General features: G+C 41.1%; 1 protein-coding gene across 5 annotated transcripts in view; it reads left to right on the top strand.

Annotated features, from left to right (window-relative positions):
* LOC127432382 (ADP-ribosylation factor-like protein 15) overlaps nt 1–26329 on the top strand; it is a 108303-nt gene that overhangs the window by 46756 nt on the left and 35218 nt on the right. The window contains exon 5 of one of the 5 annotated variants that reach the window (XM_051683377.1): nt 20404–20766. The exons of the other annotated variants lie outside the window; for them this stretch is intronic. Coding sequence (XP_051539337.1) covers nt 20404–20511 — 108 coding nt within the window. The 3' untranslated portion in view covers nt 20512–20766. Of the gene's footprint in view, nt 1–20403; nt 20767–26329 lie in introns of those variants that run through there. 5 annotated transcript variants of the gene reach the window in all.

The raw sequence follows: 26329 nt of genomic DNA, 5'->3' as shown, positions 1-26329 counted from the left end.
CATGTTCAAGAGGTTCCAGAGGCTCATGTTCAAGATTATTATTTGTATTATTATTAGGTAACCTAATATTCCCCTAATACTTTCCCCCATCACAATGGCCAACCAACTCCAAAGAGGTAAAATACAAAGAGGCCTAATACTTGCCTTATACTAAACTAATTATCATGTTCAAGAGGAAATCTAATACTCACTTAATACTCATGCTCAAAAGTAACAATACAGGTACAAGATGTAGTCTAAACAATGTTCAGGAAGTTAGCCTAAGGTCATAGAGAACTACCTTTTTTATAACATAATATTGTCCATCCAAAACCACACTCCGAAAACCCTATTTTACTAAATACAACATTATACCTTGCAAGGCAGAACTGACACCAATGCATGCGTAATATTACACATACACACAAGATGAACTTAACGTTAGGCTCAGGGTCACTTTGCATACAATTTTGTATTATTTTATCATGTAAAATTGCACTCAGAATTGAGACACCTTGTATCATTTTGGGATCCCACACACTTTATATCAATCTAGAGATATTTTTACAGAAAACAAAAAGCCTAAATATTACAGCCATTCTGCTGTTTCACCTGAGCAAGTCCATGTGACATCCAAATTTAGCAGGGGCAGGCCATTGTCTTGGATAAAGATGGACTCTTTTAGGAATATTGTAAAGCTAATAAAATAGCTGCCTGATTACACTTGTTAACCTGCCTATTTAAGAACTGTTAATGATAATTGCATTAGCTACTGCTCAGTTTTGGCCCCTGGTTGGGGAAGTGGTGCTTGAGTCTCAGAGGGTTTGCTTGTTGTTTGCAAACACTAACAGGCCACAAGACATTCTCCCACAGATCTGCACCACTCAGCTTACCCACTTTCTCAGGCTTTCCCGACAATAAGGCATTGTATTGTTGGGATCCCAAAGAACTGGTGGTGTGGGGAAACACTACAGCTGTTGTCCCATCTCATTAGATTATATTCATTTTTCTGATTGCCCTATTAGAGATTCTTTCAAACATCGTTTCAAAAGCAAGTGGCATCAAAATTAAGATGAATTGCAAACTGCTGTTGTAATAGCAAACAGCTGGAATGTGCGGCATGTCTCTGCTGTCGCATTTCTATTTTAATGGACCCCTTGTCACTTTTTATGTTTGGAGGATTGAGTTACTCAGCCTGTTTGTCTTTTCCTGAATGATCTGGTGTGTGTGTGTTATTTGGCAATACCATGCAGATTGGTTTGTGTCCGTATGTGAGTATGCGTGTGCGCACATCTGCTCTGAGTAGAGAAATCGGTCCACGGGCTACAGGGTATCACCCAATGCACAGAGCACTAATTAACTGGCTGAGAAGTGGTCTCGAGTGTGCAGTAAATATCTGCCTTTGGAGAATAACACATCCCAGTTCAATGATGTGTGTCAAAATGGGGCTTTTCAGTTGGCAGCCACATTCGTTCCCTTTGCTGGAGATAGAACTTCGGTTACACAAGACGCGAATGAGATAGAAACTGACCAGCTTGTTTTCCATTAAATTGCTCTCAATTGATTTCAAACTGGATCAGCTCTCATGGACCTCCAATGGGCATTTTTAAAAAAGGGAAAAAGATTCACAGTGCAGAAAACAGACAAAGAATTAGTGGCATGTTTTTTGGTGGTGATAAAAGATAAAGTCGCTGCCAGTATTTAAAAAAATAAAATATAAATCTGCTGTCGAGTCAAATTGGCTTTTTGATATACACTCACTTAGTACTTTATTAGGAAGACCAGTACACCTTGTTATTAATTAGATTATCTAATCGGCCAGCTGTGGCAGCAGTGCAATGCATAAAATCATGCAGATATGGGTCAGGAGCTTCAGTTAATATTCACATCAACCATCAGATTGGGGAAAAATGTGATCTCAGTAATTTCGACCGTGGCATGATTGTTGGTGCCAGACAGGCTGGTTTGAGTATTGTGCCAAAAACAAAAAACAACCAGTGAGCGGCAGTTCTGCGGGCAGAAATGCCTTATTGATGAGAGAGGTCAACGGAGAATGGCTAGACTGGTTCAAGCTGACAGAAAGGCTATGGTAACTTAGATAACAACTCTGTACAATTGTAGTGAACATAATAGAATCTCAGAATGCACAACATGTCGAACCTTGAAGCGGACGGGCTACAAAAGCAGAAGACCACGTCGGGCACTTTATTAGGACCATAGTGTTCCTAATAAAGTGCTCAGTGAGTGTATGTATGTAGCTATTGTTTGGTAAACAAGGGGTGAGCCCTTCAGTATGTCCCACCTCAACTTTCTGCTTCAGTAGGAAATCAACGTCAACACAGTAAAGAAAACTGTGTTCGTCAAGCGATTTAATAGGGTCTTTAAAGACAATGCTTCGTCTGATCTTAATTGACTACCAACAGTCATGTGGCCACTGCTGTACCTACATAAAATGCATCGTTAGGACATTTTTAAATTGAGTGAGGAAATAAATTGAGTGCCGGGACCGTCTAGTGCAATGGTTGATATTTGAAATGTGATTGGTTTGGTGGATAATGTGACTGATTTTGGACTGGTGCATTTATTTTCTGTATACTGGAAATGTTTATGCCCCATATCATATCTTGAGATTTCATAAAGGCAAGTTGTATCACCTGAGCCTCCTCTTCTAAACCCCACATATCAAACCCAGCTTAACCAGCCATTTATCAGAGCACCAGGGCTCTACCAGAGGAAGTTGGAGCTTACAGACTGGCGACATGACATTAGACAGCTTTGTCTTGTTCTTCGTTGGGATTCTGAGACTCACTTCCTTAGACTGTTGTCTGTCTTTTGACATTTGCACATAAATACTTTGATTTACAGTAGGTTATTGTTACGAGATGATATTCACTCTATGTGCAGTAAGGTTACCATCTGGTCTTGTGGAAATGTGAACTCATAAGTGAACCATTAGCATAAAAAATGAACGATTTAGCATGTTGTGATTTTGATGGGTGTTGTTGTGAATATAAGTGAGATTGGAATTACATGACTAGGCATGGGCATGAGCTCACTCATCTTGAGAATAATTTTTCCCAACTTTATTTGAATTGGAATTGTTGAAAGTTGGGAGTTGAAGAGTTGGGATTTGTTGGCTTGAAAAATTAGGATTTCAAGGGGACCCATTTGCATGGACTGCTAGATTGATTCCTGTGTTTTCCTCTGTGCCTTATGAGGATGAGACAAAAAGTAGTATATTTAGGACCTGTTGAGATGTATGAGTGTGAGAATAATACAAGTTATTAAAAAGGTGGCAACAGGGACCTATTATACTGAAATTGAATAAACCAATGTGCGGCAATCTCAACAATCACAATACAAATAACACTGTATTTCCCCTCCTTGTGTAAACTTGAGTCAAGATCACCATAGGCTACTATTAAGGTTTCTCAAAGGGACAAATATAGTCATCCAAATTATGTTTTTAGGACTGAGATTTTAAATGGAATGAGGCATTAATTTTCTTGCAGACCTGTGTCTCTGTCATCATGTTATTGCACTGTTGACAATTCTGAGCCAAATGAGATGGGAAAAGTTGTGACAATACAGAGTTGATGAAGATCCAATTTAGAAGTCTCACTAGTAAAAAAAATAAAATAATAATTACCAGTTTGGACATGATACTCTTGAAATAAATTAAAAAGTACTGTATTATAAAGGATATGAGAACTTAGTTAGTTTGGTCTTGGCGGACTGGATCTCCTTATGCTGCTGCTGGAGAGGAAGTACAAAGACTTGTTACTGCTGAAAACATACACTTTCTCTGTCAAACATGTAAAATGTGCTGTTGTTGCTGCACAATTATACAAGCATACAATCCCCCTGAAGCAGATCTAGACCTGTGGTGCTAGGGAGGAGGAGTGTTTCACTGAGAAAACTCTGCTAGCATTCTGTAGTAAGACAGGCTTACTTGCAAACGTCTGCCAGTTTAAATGCAAGGCAAGTTGATTGGCTAACAGATGATAAATTAAAGAATTTATCATCTTAGGCCATGGAGTATGCAGCCAGTTGGCGAACAGATTGAACGTTCAAAGGACCTATCAGTTTATACCATGCATAGTTTCATGACTGAACTTAAAATTATTTAGCCCGTATATACACTTTAATTGTACATTAACACAAGAATAGACTGATGTCTTATCCAGGAGGTGATGTGAGAGATTGGCTCAGTTGAGTCAGTATGGAACTGGAATCTGTGTCGTGCATTGTCCCTCCTGTGGTCACGTAGCAATCTGGGTTCAAACAACAGACCCATTTGTTGTTTTCCTTGGGGGCTCGGAATTCGCTTAGCGGACATTGGCATGGTTTTAAGTGCTAGGTGCCAAGGCCAATGTCTGATCAGCAGGAGAAACACCATTCTCTCTCATACCACACACACACACACACACACACACACACACACACACACACACACACACACACACACACAACACTCACTCCACTGTCTGGGTGTCTGTCTGGCTTTACACCCCTTCCTCCGTCTCTTGTGTTACTTGCTGTGGGAAAGATTGGTGCTGTCGATTTTTGCTCCTTCCCTCTCTCCGAATCAGAGTCAGATATAGACAATACAGTAAATAAAAAAATATATAGGAACATCTCTCTCTCTCTCTCTCTCTCTCTCTCTCTCTCTCTCTCTCTCTCTCTCTCTATTTTGACAATGCAGAGATTCTGGAACCTAGAAAGCCCCAGGATGTGGACCAGGGGGTTTTAAACCACTCCTGGAGTTTCCCAGCACTGCAAATTTTGAATGTCACCCTTATTAAAAAAAAAAACTCAGTTAACTCAGCTTACACTCACATTTACAATATATGATAAATATCAGTTTGCTTCTGCAAAGATTCTTAAATTGACACCCCTAAATCTGAAATGTTTTCTCACTGCTACATACTAATTAGTGGTGGCATATAACATTAATTTAATGCATCACAATATGTTAACTGGGTGTGTCAAATAAGGGAGACATTCAAAATGTAACCCTGATATTATGATAGCAGCTCCCCCCATGCAGAAATGGAAGGGGTCAATGTTTACCTTTTAAAAGAACCACGATTTTTCCCCTGCCTGACCCACACACCCCTCACATTTTCCTGCAGCTGATCTCACTGGGTTGTGATTTAGAGTAATAATAAAATTACAGTGGTTCTGGAAGTAAACTGGGCACCCGTAACATCTGGCTCTAATGGAGTTATGACTGATAGAGATGGATGCACATCAGGGTTTCCCACAGGATTTTGTGAGGCTGTGGTGGGTGGACCTCGGGCCCTCTAGGGGGGTCGGGGGGCATGGTCCCCTACATTTTAAAGTTAAATGCATCAATCTGGTGCACTTTGAGAGCAAAATTAAGAAGCTAGGTCTATGAAGAACTTTGTGCTCTTGTAAACAATTTTGTGCTCTAGTAGTAATTTAATCATAAACACATTGGTTGTATAGATATGAATGGTGATGACACAGCAAAAAAGTCGTCCACAAAGCATGTAAACGAGACAGAGTTAAAACAGTAGTGTTACTTCAACTTGATTAAATAACATTACAAATAGCCTAACATTACATGATGAGCCAACTTGCTTCTCAGATGCTGAAAATAGTTATGTTGTCAGAGCTGCTGGTAGTAATGTTAACGTTAGATAATTAGCTAACGTTAGCTAGCTAGATATAAAGTTACATACGAAATACATTGTTTTTCACGACAAGCAGCCGGATATGTCAGTCGACATAAGCGAGGAGACTGATAGCTATTGTTGTTAGCTAACGTTAATGCTACGTAACGTTAAGGTTACCTAACTTAGCTAACATTATATTAACATTATTGATCAATGATAACTTCTGCAGTAATGTTATATGTTTGCTGTTGTACATTGATAATGATAAAATTGTGTTTGGACTAGTGGATAACTGACTGAGAGTGAGAGATGCTTTGCTGAAGCAACAGCGCAAAACACAGAGGGCCGCCACAGTCTAGGTAATTAATGGGAAACACTGTGCACATAGAATCAACATGATTGGAAGAGGCACATAGAGCTCAAGCTTCAGAAAGTATGACTGGACCTGCTTCAGATGATGGATATCTTTGGGCACTCTTGAAGCCTTCTACCTTAATGTATGCAGGAACTGTCTTTCCATGCAGAGAGGAATGGAAAGCAAATGTATTTGGTGGTATAAAGCTTGTCTGCTCTCCTCTTGTCCTCATTGACCCTCCTGACTTGCTTTTCTCCTCTTCGATACACACAAACCATTCTTGCTCAATGATGCTGTCATTCCAGAACGTTACTTTCTCGTTAAACGAATTTAGCTATACAATGGAATTCTATTGCAATTTGTTTTTTTGTTTTGTTTTTTTTGTAACATGAACGATGGGCCAACATTAGCAGTAGAACGTACAACATACCTTACGACACATTATGTAAGTGGTCCTGAGTGATTTGTTGTGTATCCCTAAAATACATGGGAGAAAAGGGATGAGGAAAGCCTTAGAGAAGTCATTGCCATCAGGCGCCATCAATTGAATGTTTTTTGGGGGAGGAATTTTTCCTCGCCTGTCCTGAAAGATGTGTTTGAGACATGCATACAAAGGCCATCTTGTGTGCCTGAAGGAGGCTGAACTGTGATAGAACTGTCTGGCGGGGTGGACTCTGTATTCTGTCTGGCCTTGAAAGAAACATGCTGGCCAGAAATTATTGTGTGGCCCGGCTGGCAGCCTGACTCAGGGCATTTTGCTGAGAGAGGTCATTGGTGCTGCCACATGGAGCACTTCTGTCTGGTGGCAATGCCCATTGTCTGAACAACCAGCATCCGCCTGCTCGGGGACCAAATGGTCTTGAAACTTGGATAGATAATGCAGTCAAAGTAACAACATTCTTGCAGTCCAGTTATGCTACTTAGGATAATCTGCTGTATCGAGACTACAACATGCAATGCAAAGAACATGTTGTCAACAAAATCATGATAGATTGTTGTTTGTGGTGTTCATACCACATTACAGGGTAACATCATGTACTGGAACATCTTGTATGGTTTCAGTGATGAGAATTAGAAGTTGCACTCTGAGCAGACATGTTTCCTTCGATCTGGCAGCTGATGCCCACCTTCTGTATAGAACAGACTGTACAAGCAAGCCAATACGGTAATAGGTCAGACCTAGGCATTGACAGGAAGAGCTCCTGGGGATATGTGTGATATCACCTAAACATATTTAAAACCCAAGCTATAGTTATGCCGCAAAGCATCTTCTTACCAGGACACTGGGACCCGTCTTCAAACCAGGCTGCTCACATCTCGTAATGGAGTATTTTTACCTCTACAGATCCCATTTGGCCACTCTAATTGAATTGCTGCCCTCATGGGCAACTATTGCTTTTGCCAATTAGGTATTTTTAACCAATTTGATTTGCAGTTCTGTGAGTCTGAGCAGCAATTCTTGCCTAGCATTTGAATTTGTCTGAGCAGGTCTGTTTACAGCTCTGTAAGCACATTAGAAGGATGTAAACGCATAAGCGAGATGCAAATTGCATTTGGCTGACTGTCTATTGGGGTAGAATCTCCTTTGGATTATCTTCTATGAATCACTACTGATATGGCCTGGGGCTCCTGGGTTGGAATTATGTTTAGGTAAAGTGTTGTGAAGATATCCAGGGGAGCAGGTTGAGCTCCTATTAATGTTTTCCTAATGTTGTGGAGCCAGACTTGGTGAGTTATGAGCACTCTGAATTTCAATCTTCAGTCATCGTCATAACTCAAACACATGCTTGCATAACAGCCGACCAACACTAGTCATGATGGCATGAAGCTATGCTTGTTCGAGGGGCCATGGCATGGGAGCAGTTGGTGTTTTTTCATATCAGGTGTATATAGAGCATTAAATACGTTTAGTTTGTTTCTGTGCTCGAAATTTGACAACGTAAGCAATCTATTTGTTGGAGAAGTATTTGCTTTGGAGAAGACTCCCTTGAGTCATTTGTCTCTTGGTTCATGTTCTAGATTTGCAAAGAGCTTCCTGTGTCAAAAGAGGTTGAGTAATGCATAACACACACATGTAAACCTCTAATACGTGCACATGTATACGCGTATTGCTTGGCCAGCACTTTTTTGTTTTGAAACTTGAACACGATTTTGGCTGGAGCTTTTGTTCTGAGATACTTTGTCAGGAATGTTTCTTCACAGTGGAATCCCCAGCGACAGGGCCTTCGTTGCCCTGCTTGAAATACTGTTCCATTTATTAATATGAGGAAATCTCTTCAGAAAGGGAGTACAGCCTCCGACATGCAAGTAGAGGGGGCCCATGGAACTGCTGTGGTTTGCTGTGGAATGAGCCTGATTTAACACATGAATAACAGAAACTAGAGCTCCACAAAACAACTGGCCAGAATCTCATCTATTGGGGGAGGAGGTGTGCTCACCACCATTTATCTAGTGGTCTGCTTGAACTCCATCTTTGGACTGAACCTTTTCATGTGTTTTTCTTTGAAATTGATGAATATTACAATGATTACATATTTAGGGCCCAAGGTCTGAAGGTGCAGAGGCCCTATTGTTCTTATAAGGATTATTTTTATTAGAGCCCAAGCACTGAAAATGCGGAGGCCCTATTGTTTTTCTAAGGATTATTAATATTAGGTCCCAAGCACTGAAAGTATGGAGGCCCTATTGTTCTTCTAAGGATTATTATTATAATTATTTTTATTAGGGCTCAAGCACTGAAAGTGCGGAGGCCGTATTGTTCTTCTAAGGATTATTAGGGCCCAAGCACTGAAAGTGTGGAGACCCTATTGTTCTTCTAAGGATTCTTCTTCTTCTTTTCAATGTTTTCGGTACTTTTGGGGTACTTAACGTGTGAAAACTCTTGCAAGTTTGCACACACATCAGAGTCACATTATTGTGGCTATTGTGGGTCACGGTTGTAGCGCCACAAACTGGTGGAAGTGTGACATTTATAACAGACTTTGAAATATCCCTCTTATGTTTACCTGAATTGCTCCAAATGTTTTTAGAATAATGTCAAGACAGTGCAGATTTAAAATTCTGAAGGGATTCTTGATATCTTAACTACTCTTGCCATGACAACGCATTAAATGTCATTATTCCTTTTTATGTATATTCACATCTTTTTTTAGGTATTTGGCATGCTTGGATTTTCACACATTAGAGTTGTTGGCCATTAGGCCTGGGCAAAAGTTATCACATGGGCGTGGCCTGGGAGCTCTGTTTCTTCTACGGTCACCAAACTTGCTACATATATTGTTCTCATCAAGCCAGACAACTTTCAAAATTAAAATCATTAGCTCTGCCCAACAGGAAGTCAGCCATTTTGGATTGAATGTGCATTTTTTGGAAAATTGCAGGCCCTAAACTTCTGAATACTCCTTGGGGATTCATGTGATTGTCACCAAATGTAGGCAATATTATGCCAAGACATTGAAGATGCTAAATTGCTAATGGATTTTTGATATATCAAATAGTGTTGCCATGGCAGGCAATAAATTAAGGGCAAAAATGTGAAACAGGAAGTTCCTTATATCTTCTGTGTGCATTTTATGATTTTGATGAAAATTCAGCTGTATGTTTGGTAATGGGGGCTGATCACATTTTTGTGGCTATTATGGGTCACGGTCATAGCGCCACCAACTGGCAGCAGGAAGTAAGGCAATTTTAACAGACTTTGAAATAGCCCTCTTGTGGTTACATGAATTGTTTCAAAATTCTAAAGAATAATGCCAAGACACTGCTGGTGTAAAATTGTAAAGGGATATTTGATATCTTAAATAGTGTTGCCATGGCAACACATTAATTGTTATTATTCCTTTGTTCCTATATTTGGGTGTAAACTTAAACAGTGGCAGCTCATGAATGCTAGGGAGTACAGTCCTAAGCCTGGTCTCTTTTTAAAGAAGACACTTGGCAGTTTATTGTGCAAGTGAAAGGAGTTTTTAAAGTTAAATAAAAAAGTTATAGAAGTTTAAGTTTATTGTAATGAAAATGTACTGCACAAATATATATAAATAAAATATACTAAAATTATCAACTGAAATGTAAAAATATTAGAAAATCAAAGCAATATGTCTAATCCAGTTCTGTTCTAAATTTTAGGTCGATATATCAAAAAATGACCTTTTGGTGGCAGATTTCATAAGCAGTACCAGAAATGTCCAATAGAGGACAGCCAAGTTCCATTGATGAATAATTCCCAAAATACCACATCTGCACAATAGACCTTTTTCACAGATTGTGATTACGCATTTCCATCTTATTTATTAGCGTAAATCTCACCATTTAAAAAAAAAAAAATTATACATTTATTGAGTGTCGTGTCTTGAGTATTGAGTGTAAATTTAAAACATTATACATATTGTTATATTACTGTAACACTTCTCAGTGGAAAGGAAGAGGCGAGAAGCAAGATTTCCTGGTTCAGGTAGGCGTTTAATTGTGCACCCTGACGCTTACAGTTCCACACACACTCGACAGTTTCACAAGCAAATATTTACTTAAAGAGTCCCACTTCATTACATCATCAACATAATAACATATAGCACCGTGGCCTTCCTTGCGCCAGTCTCTCTCCCCGTCTGCTGGCGGTGTGGCTCTTTATTGCCGCTCTCCCCGTGCTCACTGAAATTAGAGACAGGTGTTAGACATAATCTAGCTCAGGTGTAAGCACCCTTACCGCTTTCTCTCTCTCCGGAGAGATGCTTGACCACGCCCCCACTACCACAATTACCCTGGAATTATTTTTAAAAAACGTATTACCACAGCTGCGAAGAAGTTTCGATTACAGCTGCTGAGAGAGTGACAGTAAATTTGTCATCTTCTCCCATCTGACTGTCTTAATCCACCGCTCTCTATTTATTTCCTCTTCTGGAAAGTCATTCAAACATTATAGTGGATTTTTTATTTTGGTCTTAGAGCAAATGGATTAGTGAAAATAATATTTGCCGAGATCTCCCATTCCTGCTGTCGAAGTTTACCCTGCAAACGTTTACTTCCACGTTCCAAAATCCGGAGTGTGAAAAAGCTCTATTATCTGAGAAACTAGGCAGGAATTGGCATAAAACACCAAGGAACCAAAGTAACTTGTCTGACCATGTCTTGATATGAATTTAAGAACAATCTGTGCTTGAAGTGGGGCTGTACACAATACTTGCATTTCTATAATTTACTCTACAGCGTACAGGTGTCCTGAAAATATATGCTACCTATCAGGATGTGCTACCAACACTAAAATCACATTAGGGTTTGGGGTAGGGCTTAGTACAGCCTCCCGTCCATTTCACATCACAAACTTGACTGTGACATTAGCATAGCATCAGCTTAACTACAGCGTAACTGCAGCTACAGACTCGACAGGGCTTTCACTCTGCACAAAATGGCGGACGTGACTCTCATGGAGAGTTTGTCACACGAGACTTCCGGCCAGAGAATATGGCCGCGAATGTGGGCGGAGAGAAACCAGTCAATGGCTTCTACCAGTTACCGCGTGTATCCGCTTGTACGATAGCTTAGGGACAAAGCTGAGCTTTATCACGAAGCTATCTACTAGCCAAAAATGTGTCCAAGAATGTTTGTGAGGGATCGCGCGCTTGCATGTGCATGTGTGTGTACGTGCGTGTGCGTGCGTGTGTGCGTGCATGGTCCTCGGCCACTCCTCCACCCTCTAGTGGATGACAGTCGCACCTCCCATGGTGGATCGGAGGCAGTCCTCCAGCCCCTGGTGGAAACTCCCCGCCGTGTTTTTGGTGGATGGAAGGGGTCTCCCCCGCCCCTAGCAGCGGTTTTCCCGCTCCAGGCGGTCGGCCAGGAGCCCCTCCCTGCTCGCGGTCGGCGGTCCTCTCGAACCCGGCGCGTTCTAGCGGCTGGTAGGGGTCGGCTAGGATCCCCTCCTCCCCTTGCGGTCAGTGGCCGTTCCTCCGCTCTCAGGTGGCAGGGCTCCTCCGTCCCCCAGTGGATGGCCGCGGGTGCTCCGTTTGGATGGATGGTAGTGGCGAGGACTCTACTACGGTACATCCCTCCTCCTTCCCGGGTTGCGGCACCGGTGTAACGGGGTAAAAGGGAAAGGAGGCGGCGAGAACCGGCTTGACAATATAAATAATAGTTAAATAATAAACTTAAAAAGACAAACACATGCCGGGCAGCTGCCCGTAACTCACTCTCTCTAGAACTGCCACCTCCGGTCTCCTTTATCCCTCTCGAGGACTTGATTAGCCTGATTAGGGGCCGAGTGTGCAGCATCATGACCCGGCCCGCCCTCCTCCCTGCCACAGGGCATTACACCAAATCACACTATCTGATAGTTATGCTGGTATCACATCCTGATAGGTATTATCTGGCTGACAAGGTGTGCTACCTAGGTTTTTAACACCTTTAATGCTGTTGTAGTACATACCAACTGGTTTTCCCATGCCTCGACTACCCAATGTTCTACCCAAATTTAGGCTTTACATATCACTGTTTTCATTGCTGGTAGCACATCCTGAGCAGGTAGCACAGATTGTCAGAACACTGGCAGTTTTTCTTGCATACCACCACTTCTCAGAGTCTCCCAGTACAATGTAATGTCTTTATTGTAATGTAAGTCAGTGATTTGATGAGGCCAGCCAATCACTTTTATCTGACCTTTCAAAATAATTTTGATAAAATTGCGGTGGTAAATATCCGAGCCATCTCTGCGCAAAACTCAGTGGTGAGTTTAACAACATTGGACACATGCAACAACAGCATCAGCGGTCGTCAAGTTATACGTGGTCCAGTTCCGGACCGGAGTGCACATGTTTAAGCTTGTCTGGCCATAGTACAGTTACACTCTTTTCCAAAACATGAACCAGCAACTTTTAGGTGAGCGTATTTTATCGTGTCTTATTCAATCAAATGTATTTATGCAAATTGTTTATCCGCTGGGTACAGTCAAAACTACAGACTTAAAAAAATGTCAAAGCTGTTACAGAAGTGATGTCAGCTCATATGCACAACCTTTTTTCACAAAAGATAAATCGATGATGAAAACCGAAGTTTCAAAGAAAATACACAGGAAAATTTTCATTTTATTCTCAGTTCTTTTCTGTAGTGCTCATAAGAAGATTATGTGAAGTGTCACTGAACTTGCCTATGCTTAAATCCTGACAGTGTTTAATTGTATACAGGTGTGTGTCAGCATTCGCAAACATCATCAAATCAGTTTGTTCATCGTTTCTTATGATTATTTCTTACCTGCACAAGTATATGGCTCCTGTGTGCAAATTCATGAGTGCAGGACAAGAAAAGGCTAATTGTCCACTTATTGAATAAAATAATAATAATAAAAAAGGAAAAACAGACATTATGCTCTTTTTTCAGTTTTAGGCTACATTATTTTGTGTAAAAAGAGTGTTCTACATTAGATTGCCATTGTTCTCTTATGTGGGTTGATATGGTCAAAGATAGACTTAAGCAGGTCTAAATAGTCTTAAGAAGGAATTTATAGCCAGACTCAAATGTTAATTAAATACCCCTTGTAATGTATTGTAATTACATACTATTTTAATATAAATAAATGCATAATATTAACAGTAAGATCCCCCCAAGAGTACCTGCATTTCTTTCTTCCAGCACTGAGAACAATAATACAAAAAGATCAGATATATGAAATCTTTTTCTACTCCTCCTTGGGGATTCATGAGACTGTCATCACATTATGCCAAGACACTGAAGATGCTAAATTATTAACAGGTTTTTGATATATCGAACGGTGTTGCCATTGCGAGGCATTAAATTAATACATAAATATGGTAAAAAATGGGAAACAGGAAGTGTCTTATATCTTCTGTGTGCAATGTGTGATTTAGATCAAAATTAAGATGTATGTTTAGTCTTGAGGGCTAATAACATGGATGTAACTATTTTGGCTCACCGTCATAGCACCACCACCTGACAGCAGGAAGTGTGGCTCTTACAACAGACTTTAAAATAGTCCTCTTATATTTACCCAAATTGCTTCAAAATTGTACAGAAAAATGTCAAAATTGTCCACTTATTGAATAAAATAATAATAATAAAAAAGGAAAAACAGACATTATGCTCTTTTTTCAGTTTTAGGCTACATTATTTTGTGTAAAAAGAGTGTTCTACTGAAAGTGCGGAGGCCCTATTGTTCTTCTTAGGATTTGTCTTTATTAGGGCCCAAGCACTGAAAGTGAGGAGGCCCTATTGTTCTTCTAAGGATTATTATTATTAGGGCCCAAGCACTGAAAATGCGGAGGCCCTATTGTTCTTCTAAGGATTATTATTATTATTATTATTATTATTATTATTATTATTTCAAGGTTTTCTGTATTTTGGGGTACTTAACATGCGTGAAAACTCTTGAAAGTTTGCACACACATCAGAGTCATCAACCATTAGGGCTTGACAAAATTGGAGGGGGGGGTGGGGTGTGTAGGGGGGGGTCTGTAGTGCCACCTAGAATATGGGCATGTTCGCGGGGCTCTGTAGCAAATTTTTTATTTATCCCCTTTTCTGACAATTTTGAATGCCCAATTCCCACTACTTAGTTGGTCCTCGTGGTGGCGCAGTTACTCACCTCAATCCGGGTGGCGGAGGACAAGTCTCCGTTGACTCCGCTTCTGAGACCGTCAATCCGCGCATCTTATCACGTGGCTCGTTGTGCATGACACCGCGGAGACTCCACGTTTGGAGGCTCATGCTACTCTCCAGTGTATGTGTACAAAGTTTGGTGATGGTAGCTCAAAAAGGGATGTACTACCACCCCTGGAGTCGCGAGTTTGAATCCAGGGCATGCTGAGTGACTCCAGCCGGGTCTCTTAAGCAACCAAATTGGCCCGGTTGCTAGGGAGGGTAGAGTCACATGGGGTAACCTCCTCATGGTCGCAATTAGTGGTTCTCGCTCTCAATGGGGCACGTGGTAAGTTGTGCATGGATCGCGAGCTACCATCACCAAACTTTGTACACATACACTGGTGGCCAATAGTTTGGAATAATGTATGCTCTTAAATAATGCTCTTATGAAAAGAAATTGGTACTTTTTTTCACCAAAGTGGCATTCAACTGATCACAATGTATTGTCAGGACATTAATAATGTGAAAAATACTATTACAATTTGAAAAAAATGTTCAAAACTTCTTAAACTACTTCAAAGAGTTCTCATCAAAAAATACTCCATGTGCAGCAATGACAGCTTTGCAGATCCTTGGCATTCTAGCTTTCAGTTTGTCCAGATGCTCGGGTGACATTTCACCCCACGCTTGCTGTAGCACTTGCCATAGATGTGGCTGTCTTGTCGGGCACTTCTCATGCACCTTACAGTCTAGCTGATCCCACAAAACTCACTGGGGTTAAGATCCATAACACTCCTTAACACTGTTGTCCAATGTCTGTGTTTCTTTGTCCACTCTAACCTTTTATTTTTGTTTTTCTGTTTCAAAAGTGGCTTTTTCTTTGCAATTCTTCCAATAAGGCCTACACCCCTGAATCTTCTCTTTACTGTTGTACATGAAACTGGTGTTGAGCCGGTAGAATTCAATGAAACTGTCAGCGGAGGACATGTGAGGCATCTATTTCTCAAACTAGAGACTCTGATGTACTTATCCTCTTGTTTAGTTGTATATCTGACCTTCCACATCTCTTTCTGTCCTTGTTAGAGCCAGTTGTCCTTTGTCTTTGAAAACTGTAGTGTACACCTTTGGATGAAATCTTCAATTTTTTTGGCAATTTCAAGCATTCTGGAGCTTTCATTCCTCAAAACAATGATTAACTGACGAATTTCTAGAGAAAGCTGTTTCTTTTTTGCCATTTTTGACCTAATATTGACCATTTGCATTGCATACTGTGGCAACTCAAAAACAAACACAAAGACAATGTTAAGCTTCATTTAACAAACCAAATAGCTTTCAACCGTGTTTGATATAATGGCAAGTGATTTTCTAGTACCAAATGAGCAATTTAGCATGATTAATCAAGGATAAGGTGTTGAAGTAATGGCTGCTGGAAATGGGGCCTGTCTAGATTTGATCAAAAATTACTTTTTTCAAATAGTGATGGTGCTGTTTTTTTACATCAGTAATGTCCTGACTATACTTTGTGATCAGATCAATGCCACTTTAGTGAATTAAAGTACCAATTTCCTTCTGAAACAGCTAAATCTGAACATTATTCCAAACATTTGTCTGCCAGTGTATAGATCTCATCAAGCCGGACAACTTTTGTGCTGACAGTCATAAACTCTGCCCAACAGGAATTTGGCCAATTTGGATTGTTTGAAAAATGCGTGCTTTGAAATTTGAAATACTCCTCCTAGGGATTTCATGTTCCGGTTACCAAATGTGGGCGACATAATGGAAAGTTATTGATGATGCTAAATTGTGAATTGATTTTTGATGTACAGTATATCGAACGATGTTGCCATGGCAACGTGATAAAGTAACGTAAAAAAATGGGAAAAAGTAAGTGTCTCATATCTTCTGCGTGCATGGTGTGATTTACATCAAAATTTAGCCAAATGTTTGTCCTTACGGGCTGATCAAATAAAATCAAATCAAATCACTTTATTGTCACACAGCCATATAAACAAGTGCAATGGTGTGTGAAATTCTTGGGTGCAGTTCCGATCAGCATAGCAGTCGTGACAGTGATGAAACATATACCAATTTACAATAACATCAGATTAACACAACACAATTTAAACATCTGTTATACACATAATTACACTCAACAGTATACAAATAATAACATACACTGTACAGTATACAATATGCACTATATAGATACACATTATTCGATAAAAATAAAAAATAAAAATATATAAAAAAGTGTGTGTGTATATATATATATATATAGAATGTACAGTATTGTACTGTATTGACATTCAGGCTGTCGGTTGATAGTCAGTTGTTAAGAGAGAACATAATATAATAATAATATAATTTATGACAGTCCGGTGTGAGATATAAGAGTGAGGGTAATAAAGTGCAGTGCTGATGTATTTTGATCATGGGAGATCAAGAGTTCAGAAGTCTGATTGCTTGGGGGAAGAAGCTATCATGGAGTCGGCTGGTGAGGGTCCTGATTCTGCGATACCGCCTACCTGATGGTAGCAGTGAGAACAGCCCATGGCTCGGGTGTCTGGAGTCTCTGATGATCCTCCGAGCTTTTTTCACACACCACCTTGTATATATTTCCTGGAGGGAGGGAAGCTCACCTCCGATGATGTGTCTGGCAGTTCGCACCACCCTTTGCAGTGCTTTGCGGTTGTGGGCGGTGCTATTGCCGTACCAGGCGGAGATACAGCCAGTCAGGATGCTCTCCACAGTGCAGGTGTAGAACCGTGTGAGGATGTGGTGGTTCATTCCAAACTTCTTCAGCCGTCTCAGGAAGAAGAGGCGCTGATGAGCCTTCTTCACAACGACTTCAGTGTGGATGGGCCATGTGAGTTCCTCAGTGATGTGGACACCCAGGAACTTGAAGCTGCTGACTCTCACCACTGGTGCTCCATTGATGGTGATGGGACTGTGTTCTCTGTTTTTTCTTCTGAAGTCCACCACAAGCTCCTTTGTCTTACTGACGTTGAGGGAGAGGTTGTGCTCCTGACACCAGTGTGTCAGAGTGTGTACCTCCTCTCTGTAGGCTGTTTCATCATTGTCAGTGATCAGACCTACCACCGACGTCAAACAAACTTAATGATGGCATTGGAGCTATGTGTTTCCACACAGTCATGTGTGTACAGGTAATACAAGAGTGGGCTGAGAACACAGCCCTGTGGGGCTCCAGTGTTGAGGGTCAGTGATGAGGAGATGTTGCTGCCTATTCTAACCACCTGGCGTCTGCTTGACAGGAAGTCCAGGATCCAGCTGCACAGCAAGCTGTTTAAGCCCAGAGCCCGGAGTTTCTCATCTAGCTTGGAGGGCACTATGGTTGAATGTTGAATGCTGAGCTGTAGTCTACAAACAGCATTCTCACATAAGTGTTCCTTTTTTCCAGGTGGGAGAGAGCAGTGTGTATTGTAGATGTAATGGCATCATCAGTGGAGCGGTTGTTGCGGTAAGCAAACTGCAGCGGGTCAAGAGAGAGTGGCAATACAGAGCAGATGTAATCTCTGATTAGTCTCTCAAAACATTTGCTGATGATGGGGGTCAGAGCAACAGGACGCCAGTCATTTAAACAAGTTATTTTTGATTGTTTTGGAACAGGCACAATGGTGGATGTTTTAAAGCATGTGGGCATTACAGACAAAGAGAGGGAAAGGTTGAAAATGTCTGTAAAAACACCAGCCAGCTGGTTCGCGCACGCTCTGATGACGTGGCCCGGAATGCCATCTGGGCCAGCGGCTTTACGGATGTTCACCCGTCGGAAGGATCGGGTTACATCCGCTACAGAGACGGAGAGTGAACTAACCTCTGTAGCTTCAGCCGCGAGAGCTCTCTCCGCGAGGGCGGTGTTATTTCCCTCGAAACGAGCATAAAAAGTATTTAGCTCATCCGGTAGAGAGGCAGCGGTGTTCATGGCGGAGTTTTTATTCCCTTTAAAGTCCGTGATGATGTTAATTCCCTGCCACATGCTTCTAGAGTTGGTGGTGTTAAACTGTCCTTCAATCTTACTCCTGTACTGGCGTTTTGCGGTTCTGATAGTTTTTCGGAGGGCATAACTGGCTTGTTTATGCTCCTCCACGTTCCCGGAATTAAAAGCGGAGGTCCTCACATTAAGTGCCGTGCGAACATCGCTATTTATCCATGGCTTCTGATTCTGATTCGTACAGTTCTGGTCGGAACGACGTCCTCTACGCACGTTCTGATGAAACACATTACGCTATCAGCGTAAAGCTCGATGTCGCCATCAGAGGCGGACCGGAACATCTCCCAGTCCGTGTGATCAAAACAGTCTTGTAGCGTAGAATCTGATTGGTCCGACCAGCACTGGATCGTTCTGAGGGTGGGTGCTTCCTGTTTCAATTTCTGCCTGTAAGCGGGCAGAAGCAGAATGGAAGAGTGGTCCGATTTGCCAAATGGTGGGCAGGGGAGGGATTTGTAGCCATCCCGGAACGGAGAGTAGCAATGGTCCAAAACCCGGTCCCCTCGTGTGTTGAAACTAATGTGCTGGTGATATTTTGGTGTGACTGATTTTAAACTGGCTTTATTAAAGTCCCCGATCACAATGAACGTGGCCTCAGGGTGCGCGGTTTCCTGCTCACTTATAATCCCTTACAGTTCCTTGAGTGCCCGGTCTGTGTCGGCTTGTGGGGGGATGTACACAGCAGTGATAATGACCGCTGTGAATTCCCTCGGTAGCCAGAATGGTCGACACAGAAGCATAAGAAATTCCAGATCAGGAGAGCAGAAAGACTTGATATAATGTACATTCCTCTGATCACACCAGGATTTGTTGATCATAAAACATACACCACCACCTCTGCTTTTACCTGAGAGGTCTTTCGCTCTGTCCGCTCGGTGCACGGAGAACCCCGCGGGTTCAATGGCTGAGTCTGGAATCTCCGCAGACATCCAAGTTTCTGTTAGGCAGATAATGCAGTAGTCCCTTGTATCTCGTTGGAAAGAGATCCGCGCTTTCAGCTCGCAGAGCTTGTTATCCAGAGACAGAACATTTGCCAGTAGAATAGTGGGTAGCGGGGGTCGATTTGCGCGGCATCTTACTCTGGTGAGAACGCCGGCTCTGTTTCCCCTTTTCCTCCTGCGTTTCCGCAGCCGTGCTGCCCAGACAAAGGGCTCCGCTTGCGTGTTTGTAAACAGCGGGTTGGCATTGAGGAATGTGAAGTCCGGTTTACGGTGTGAGATTGCTGAACCAATGTCCAAAAGTGTTTGTCTGTCGTAGACAATAAGGCAGACAACATCCGAGACAAAAAACATAAGAATTGTGAACAAAACAAACAAAACATTACTATGTTGTGTCGGAGCTCGCAACGCAGCAGCCATACTCGGCGCCATCTTGATCACATTGATGTGGCTATTGTGGGTCACGGTCGTAGAGCCACTAACTGGCGGAAGGAAGTGTGGCATTTTTAACAGACTTTGAAATATCCCTTTTATGTTTACCTGAATTGTTTCAAATGTTTTTAGAATAATGTCAAGACAGTGCAGATTTAAAATTCTGAAGGGAGTTTTGATATCTTAAATACTCTTGCCATGGCAATGCATTAAATGTCATTGTAGCAAGGAGGAGGGCGGGGCTGGGCAGTGATGACGCACACCCGGCCCCTAATCAGGCTAATCAAGCTGATGAGAGGGACAAAGGCTGCCGGAGAGAGAGTTTGGCAGAGAGAGAGCTACAGGCAGCTGCCCTGTATGTGTTTGTGGTTAAGTTTGTGTCTTTTTGTTTAATTAAACATTACTTTGATGCTTTGTCCGGTTCTCGCCTCCTCCTTTCCCTTTTACCCCTTTACATTGGTGCCGAAGCCCAATAAGGAGGAGGGATGCACCATAGTAGAGTCCTCGCCATTACCATCCACCCCAAAGGAGCAGCCTTGGCCATCCGGCGTTGGACGGAGGAGCCCTGCTGCCTGAAAGCGGAGGAATGACTGCTGACCGTGAGGGGAGGAGGGGCTCCTTACCGAGGGACGGGGAGGGGCTCACTGCCGAATGGCTGGAGTGGGAGAACCACTGCCAGGGGCTGAGGAGACCCCTACCATTCACCAAAACGCAGCAGGGCGTTCCATCCGCCAGGGGCTGGAGGACTGCCTCCGATCTACCCTGGGAGGTGCGGCTGTCGTCCACTAGAAGGTGGAGGGGTGACCGTGGACCAGGCTACGGCGTATCAGAGAACCGGCGAGTACATTTTTTTTCTCTCTCTCTCTCCTCTCTCTCTTCCGCTATCGCTCCATGTTGGCCTTTCCCTCTCTTTTTTTTGTTTTTCCCTCCCCTTGTCTCCCTCCCAGGTCTGAGAGGGCAGGGAAGTCCTACCGGCAGGGCACGCCATCGTCCGGTTCTCGCCGCCTCCTTTCCCTTTTACCTTGTTACAGTCATTCCGTTTTATGTATATTCACATGTTTTTGAGGTATTTGTCATGTTTGATTTTTCATAATATTTTGGACACACATCAGAGTTGTTGGCCATTTGGCCTGGGCAAAAGTTAACACATGGGCGTGGCTGGGGAGCTTTGTAGCGCCACCTTTTGACAAAAGCGGTGGGGTCCGTTTCATCTACGGTAACCAAACTTGTTACATATATTTTTCACATCATGCCGGACAACTTTCAAAATATTAGTCATTAGCTCTACCCAACAGGAAGTTGGTTATTTTGGATTGAATGTGTACTTGTTGAAAATTGCAGGCCCTGAACTTTTGAATATTCCTCCTAGGGGACTCATGTTACTGGCACCAAACTTAGGCAATATTATGCCAAGACATTCTTTAGATGTAAAATTGTAAAGGGATATTTGATATCTTAAATAATGTTGCCATTGCAAGTGAAAGCATTTTTTAAAGTGAAATAAAAAGCTATAAGTTTATTGTAATGAATATGTACTGCATAAACTTTTTTATAGAAATAAAATATAATAAAAATATCAACTGAAGTGTAAAAATACTAGAAAATCAAAGTCAGTTCTGTTCCAAATTTTAGATCGAGTGGCAAAGTGCTCAGACGCAGTACCAGAAATGTCCAGTAGTGGACAGCCAAGTATGAGGGTATTTTTGGAGCAAAACAACTGAGTGCCTGTGACGGTGGAATTTGTAGTTGTAGAGATTAGTCACACATGTGTATCAGTAAATTTGAAGTCACAGAGAAAGATGTTTTAAGAGTTGCAAACTTGTAGATTTTGTTTTTTTCTCCCACAAACACAAAACAACAGTTACACCTTCTCAAATTCTTCATTGCAGGTGCACAAATCCTATTCTATGAATCACAAATTAAGAAACTCATATGCTCACATTTTTGCTACAGTTGCTGCAAAATGGTGCAAAACACATTCATACATCTGCATAAAAAATTTGAAGTCACGGACAAATTTTGCTCATCCGCAAATCAGTATGTGAATTCATCCAAAGAGAGTTGCACACTTGTAGAATATTTTCTCACAAAAAAGGGATAGTGCGCGAAACTTGTCATTTGAAAGCGAAAAACAGTGTTTGAGACTTGTAGCAGCAGATTCAAGCAGTTGTAGTTATGTACTTGTGTTTGTGCTAGAAAAATTTCCAAGAAATCTTTTTTTTTTGTGAGAAAATATTCTACAAGTGTGCAACTCTCATTGGATGAATTCACATACTGATTTGCGGATGAGCAAAATTTGTCCGTGACTTCACATTTTTTGATGCGGGTGTGTGAATGTGTTTTGCACCATATTCACTGAAGCAACTGTAGCAAAAATGTGAGCGTATGAGTTTCTTAATTTGTGATTCATAGAATAGGATTTGTGCACCTGCAATGAAGAATTTGAGAAGGTGTAACTGTTGTGTTGTGTTTGTGGGAGAGAAAACAAAATCTACAAGATTGCAACTCTTAACATTTTTCTCTGTGACTTCAAATTTACTGATAAACATGTGTGGCTAATCTCTACAACTACAAATTCCACTGTCACAGGCCCTCAGTTGTTTTGCTCCAAAAATACCCTCATAGCCAAGCTCCATTAGTCAGAGGACAGCCAAGCTCCAAGAGGTCCACACTGCAGCCTGAAGCACGATGACGTACTGGATTAGATCCAATATGTACTGGATGTTGTAACACGCATGCACCGGAGTGGATTTTGGTGATGTCATAATTGTTTGAACATGCATGCGCTAACTCAGTGGCACCGATGAACTGTTATTGTATGTGTTTTGAGTGTTCATGTTGTCTTTGTTTGGTAATTTTTTAATTATCGTTGTTTATGTCTGGATTAATGAAATATGTATAAATTTGTTATTTATAACAAATTTATACATGCCCATCTCAAATGAGCCTAATGAAATGCATGCTGTTTTTTCTTCAATCATTGGATAAGATCATAAGCAGAGAATGTGAAACAGAAGTAGCCTACTGTCGCTCACATGTTGCATGTTTTAAAATATCACTGTAATGTTCTAATTGTAATATAGACTGCAGAAGATGAAAGTTGAGTTTTTCAATTTAATTTGATACCAAGTATGTGAACACTGATGAAATTTTGGATATAAAACAAAGCATTTGTTTTTTAGCCACACTCAAATGGCCCACCTGTTGGCCAGTGACAGTTAACAGGTTTAAAATGGGTGAGTAAGAATATTTTAAAAATTATATATGTTTATAAGGCAGCAGAATGTGTGGCACTTAAAACAGACTTTGAAATAGTCCTCTTACATATACCCAAATCACTTCAAATATGTTTAGAATAATGTCAAAACACTGCTGATGGAAAATAGTGAAGGGATCCTTGATATCTTTAATAGTGTTGCCATGGCAATGGATTAAATTACATGGTGTTGTCAAACTGGAATGGTGGCATATCTATTATGCATTGTATGATTAGGGTCAGAGTTAACATGAATGTTGAGGTGTTGCGGTGTCCATCATGAATTGTTTTCTGAAAGCCAATGGTGGAAATGGACCCATGGTGCTTGGGCCCATCATCGCTGCTTGCAGCTATATTTGTTATTATTCCTTTCTTCCTATATTTGGGTGTTTTTGAGGCACTTGGCATGTTAAAATTTCATGAAATTTTGCACACACATCAGCATCGTTGGCCATTATGTCTGGGCAAAAGTTCATGCATGGGCGTGTAGGGGGGGCTCTGTAGCACTGGCGAGGCATTAAATTAATGGCGAAAAATGGGAAACAGGAAGTGTTTCATTTCTTCTGTGTGCAATGTGTGATTTAGATCAAAATTGAGATGTATGTTTAGTCTTGGGGGCTAATCACATGGATTTGACTATTTCGGGTCACAGTCATAGCACCACCACCTGGCAGCAGGAACTTTAAGGATACTTTAAAATAGTCCTCTTTTATTTATCCAAATTGCTTCAAAAAATTTTAGAATAATGTCAAATGCCAAATGCATGTGTCTGTTTTTTGTATTTTTACAAAAGCCACTGGGTGGAAATGGACCAGTTGTGTTTGGGCCCATCATCGCTGCTTGCAGCTATATTCCTATTGTTAGAAATTCATTGTGATATGATCTCTCACTTACTTGAAGTTAGCAATGGAGAATTTTTCCCTGTTTGGGGAGCAAAGCTGCAGGTGTGTGTGGTTAAATGTATTAAGTTCAGAGTCTGATGGATATCAGATGGATTTGTTGAATGTAGTTTGAATAGTGTGTTGATGTGGGCTTGCCAGTAGGTCACTTGTCAGTGCCTTAGAGAATGCTTGTCTCTGTGGGTGTATGTTCTTTCTTAGTGGGTATTTCTAAAAGTTCCTTGAGTGAAGGTCAGTCCACACACATGTTCAGAGCAAGAGAACAGCTGATTGTCAGTCAGATGGGTGGACGGCGAATAAGAAACCTTGCTGTCCTGCAATGCTGCAGTTAACTGGCTCAATCCCAGCTCCTTTTATCATTTTGCAAGTCCAGATGTGAACCGTCAAGCTTCACACAAATCAAGTTACTGTAAATCTGATCTGTGACCAGGCAAGCAGACGATGAAAGCACATAGGCCAAGAGGCTGGTTCACGGCCCTGGACCTGGAACCTGCAAGGTTCTGACTTCATGCAGGGGCATCAGTAGTCGGTCTACAAACAAAGTGATTTAGTCACTGCTTGTCTGCAGTTAGGCTTTATCCCAATGACACCGGAAAGGCTTCACATCCAAACACGTCATAAAGAGAAGCTGCCGTAAACCAGGTGTAACAGACAATCTGACTTGTAGAACTTGTGGAGCACTCAACAACGGCTTTATACAAATTTAGTTGGCTTCATGCGAGCAATGTACATGTCTTTACCTGAGGTCAGCTCCATCTTGGACTTATCTGCTCATTTACAAGGTTCCTCAAAGAAGAGCTGGAAATTACTGCATATCAGGCTGATCATGTTAGCAATGCCGCTGATCCAATTGACTGCAAACAGACTGGTTTGGCAGGAGTACAAGTTATTTTGGAGGACCAGACTCAGGTTGCATGAGGGGGCCACACAGTGCATTACATTTTACACTTGAGCAGACACTACACATGTAAACCGTCTCATGTAAATGTTTAAAACCAGTAAATATAAAAAAGTATAAAAGAATATTTTTCATAAAGAAAATGAACCCTGCATTTATAATCATTAATACACCCACCTATATTACTGTAACATGTCAGGAGATTTTACTTTTACTGTTTGGTTTTAGTGACGATTCTCATTACCATAACAGTCTGGACAATAATTTGTTACGTTAAAATTATAAAAAATGAAAGGCAGTACCAAGGAAGAACTAATTTGATGCATAAATACTTAATTTAATATATACTGTAATTTTTTTTTCACGTTGCGGTAATTAGAATATCATAATGACTATCTTTTTTCACATTGTGGTTAATGAGAATTGGAGGTTAAAATGTGCATAACTGTCATGAGAAAATGTCACAATGTAAACAACCTCAATGGCCCTAAAAATAGGCTTCATTTTCTTACAATTTGGAAATTAAAGAATTTCTTACATGTTTCTTTTGATTTTAAAATAAAATAGAATCAGAACATGTTCTTGACAGGTTTTGTGAGACATGTTTACAGGGTAGAGATGACACAAATTTTGCTGCATCAGCTGCTGCCGCCGTCAGACGATGCTGATGCCGTCTTTATCATCTTTGTGACGCACTGTTCATTAGCATCACCTTCAGCTCATACTAACCCCCCCACCCTGTCTTTCATAAACGTTACATTTTTAGGTTTGAATATGTTTCACTGTGAAACAATAGACAAATGTGGCTTTGCATTCCAAGTTTGTTCTTGCTCTTCGAAGCAGCAGGATTGTGTAATTTTGTAGCGATGAGGTCCCATACATGGAAATCTTAATCAACATTCTTGGAATGATAGGGAAGCTTTGGCTCAAAGAATGTTTTGTTTGATTATTTAATTTACTTTTTTTCTCAAAGAGAAGTAAAACATTCCAATGGCTTTTTTTTAACCCTTCCCTCTGGCTGTCAGTTAAGCTCAGTGTTTGCCTAGAAGTGACACTGACGCAATTTTCAACACTCTCGAGTAAGCTTAAACATGGTGGAACTAACGGAATCAGAGCTGGTTTGGGACTGAGCCAAGCAGGCAACGATACATTTTGCTGGCTCCCAGAAACAGCACCAAAACATGCTGAAAAAATATTAATATAGAGTTCCTGATGTGTCAAGAATGATGATTCTGTTAAATTAGTGCAGCATTTGAAATAATTTAGTCACATTCTTCACTCTTTACACCTGTGCTAGTGGCTTTGTTTGTATTTATTCTTGTCCTCTTTAAGTCCCCAAGG

Source organism: Myxocyprinus asiaticus, chromosome 42 (assembly GCF_019703515.2).
Source record: "Myxocyprinus asiaticus isolate MX2 ecotype Aquarium Trade chromosome 42, UBuf_Myxa_2, whole genome shotgun sequence".
Classification (NCBI taxonomy): domain Eukaryota; kingdom Metazoa; phylum Chordata; class Actinopteri; order Cypriniformes; family Catostomidae; genus Myxocyprinus; species Myxocyprinus asiaticus.
Note: the sequence above shows the minus strand (reverse complement) of the source record. Positions and strands in the feature narration are given on the sequence as shown.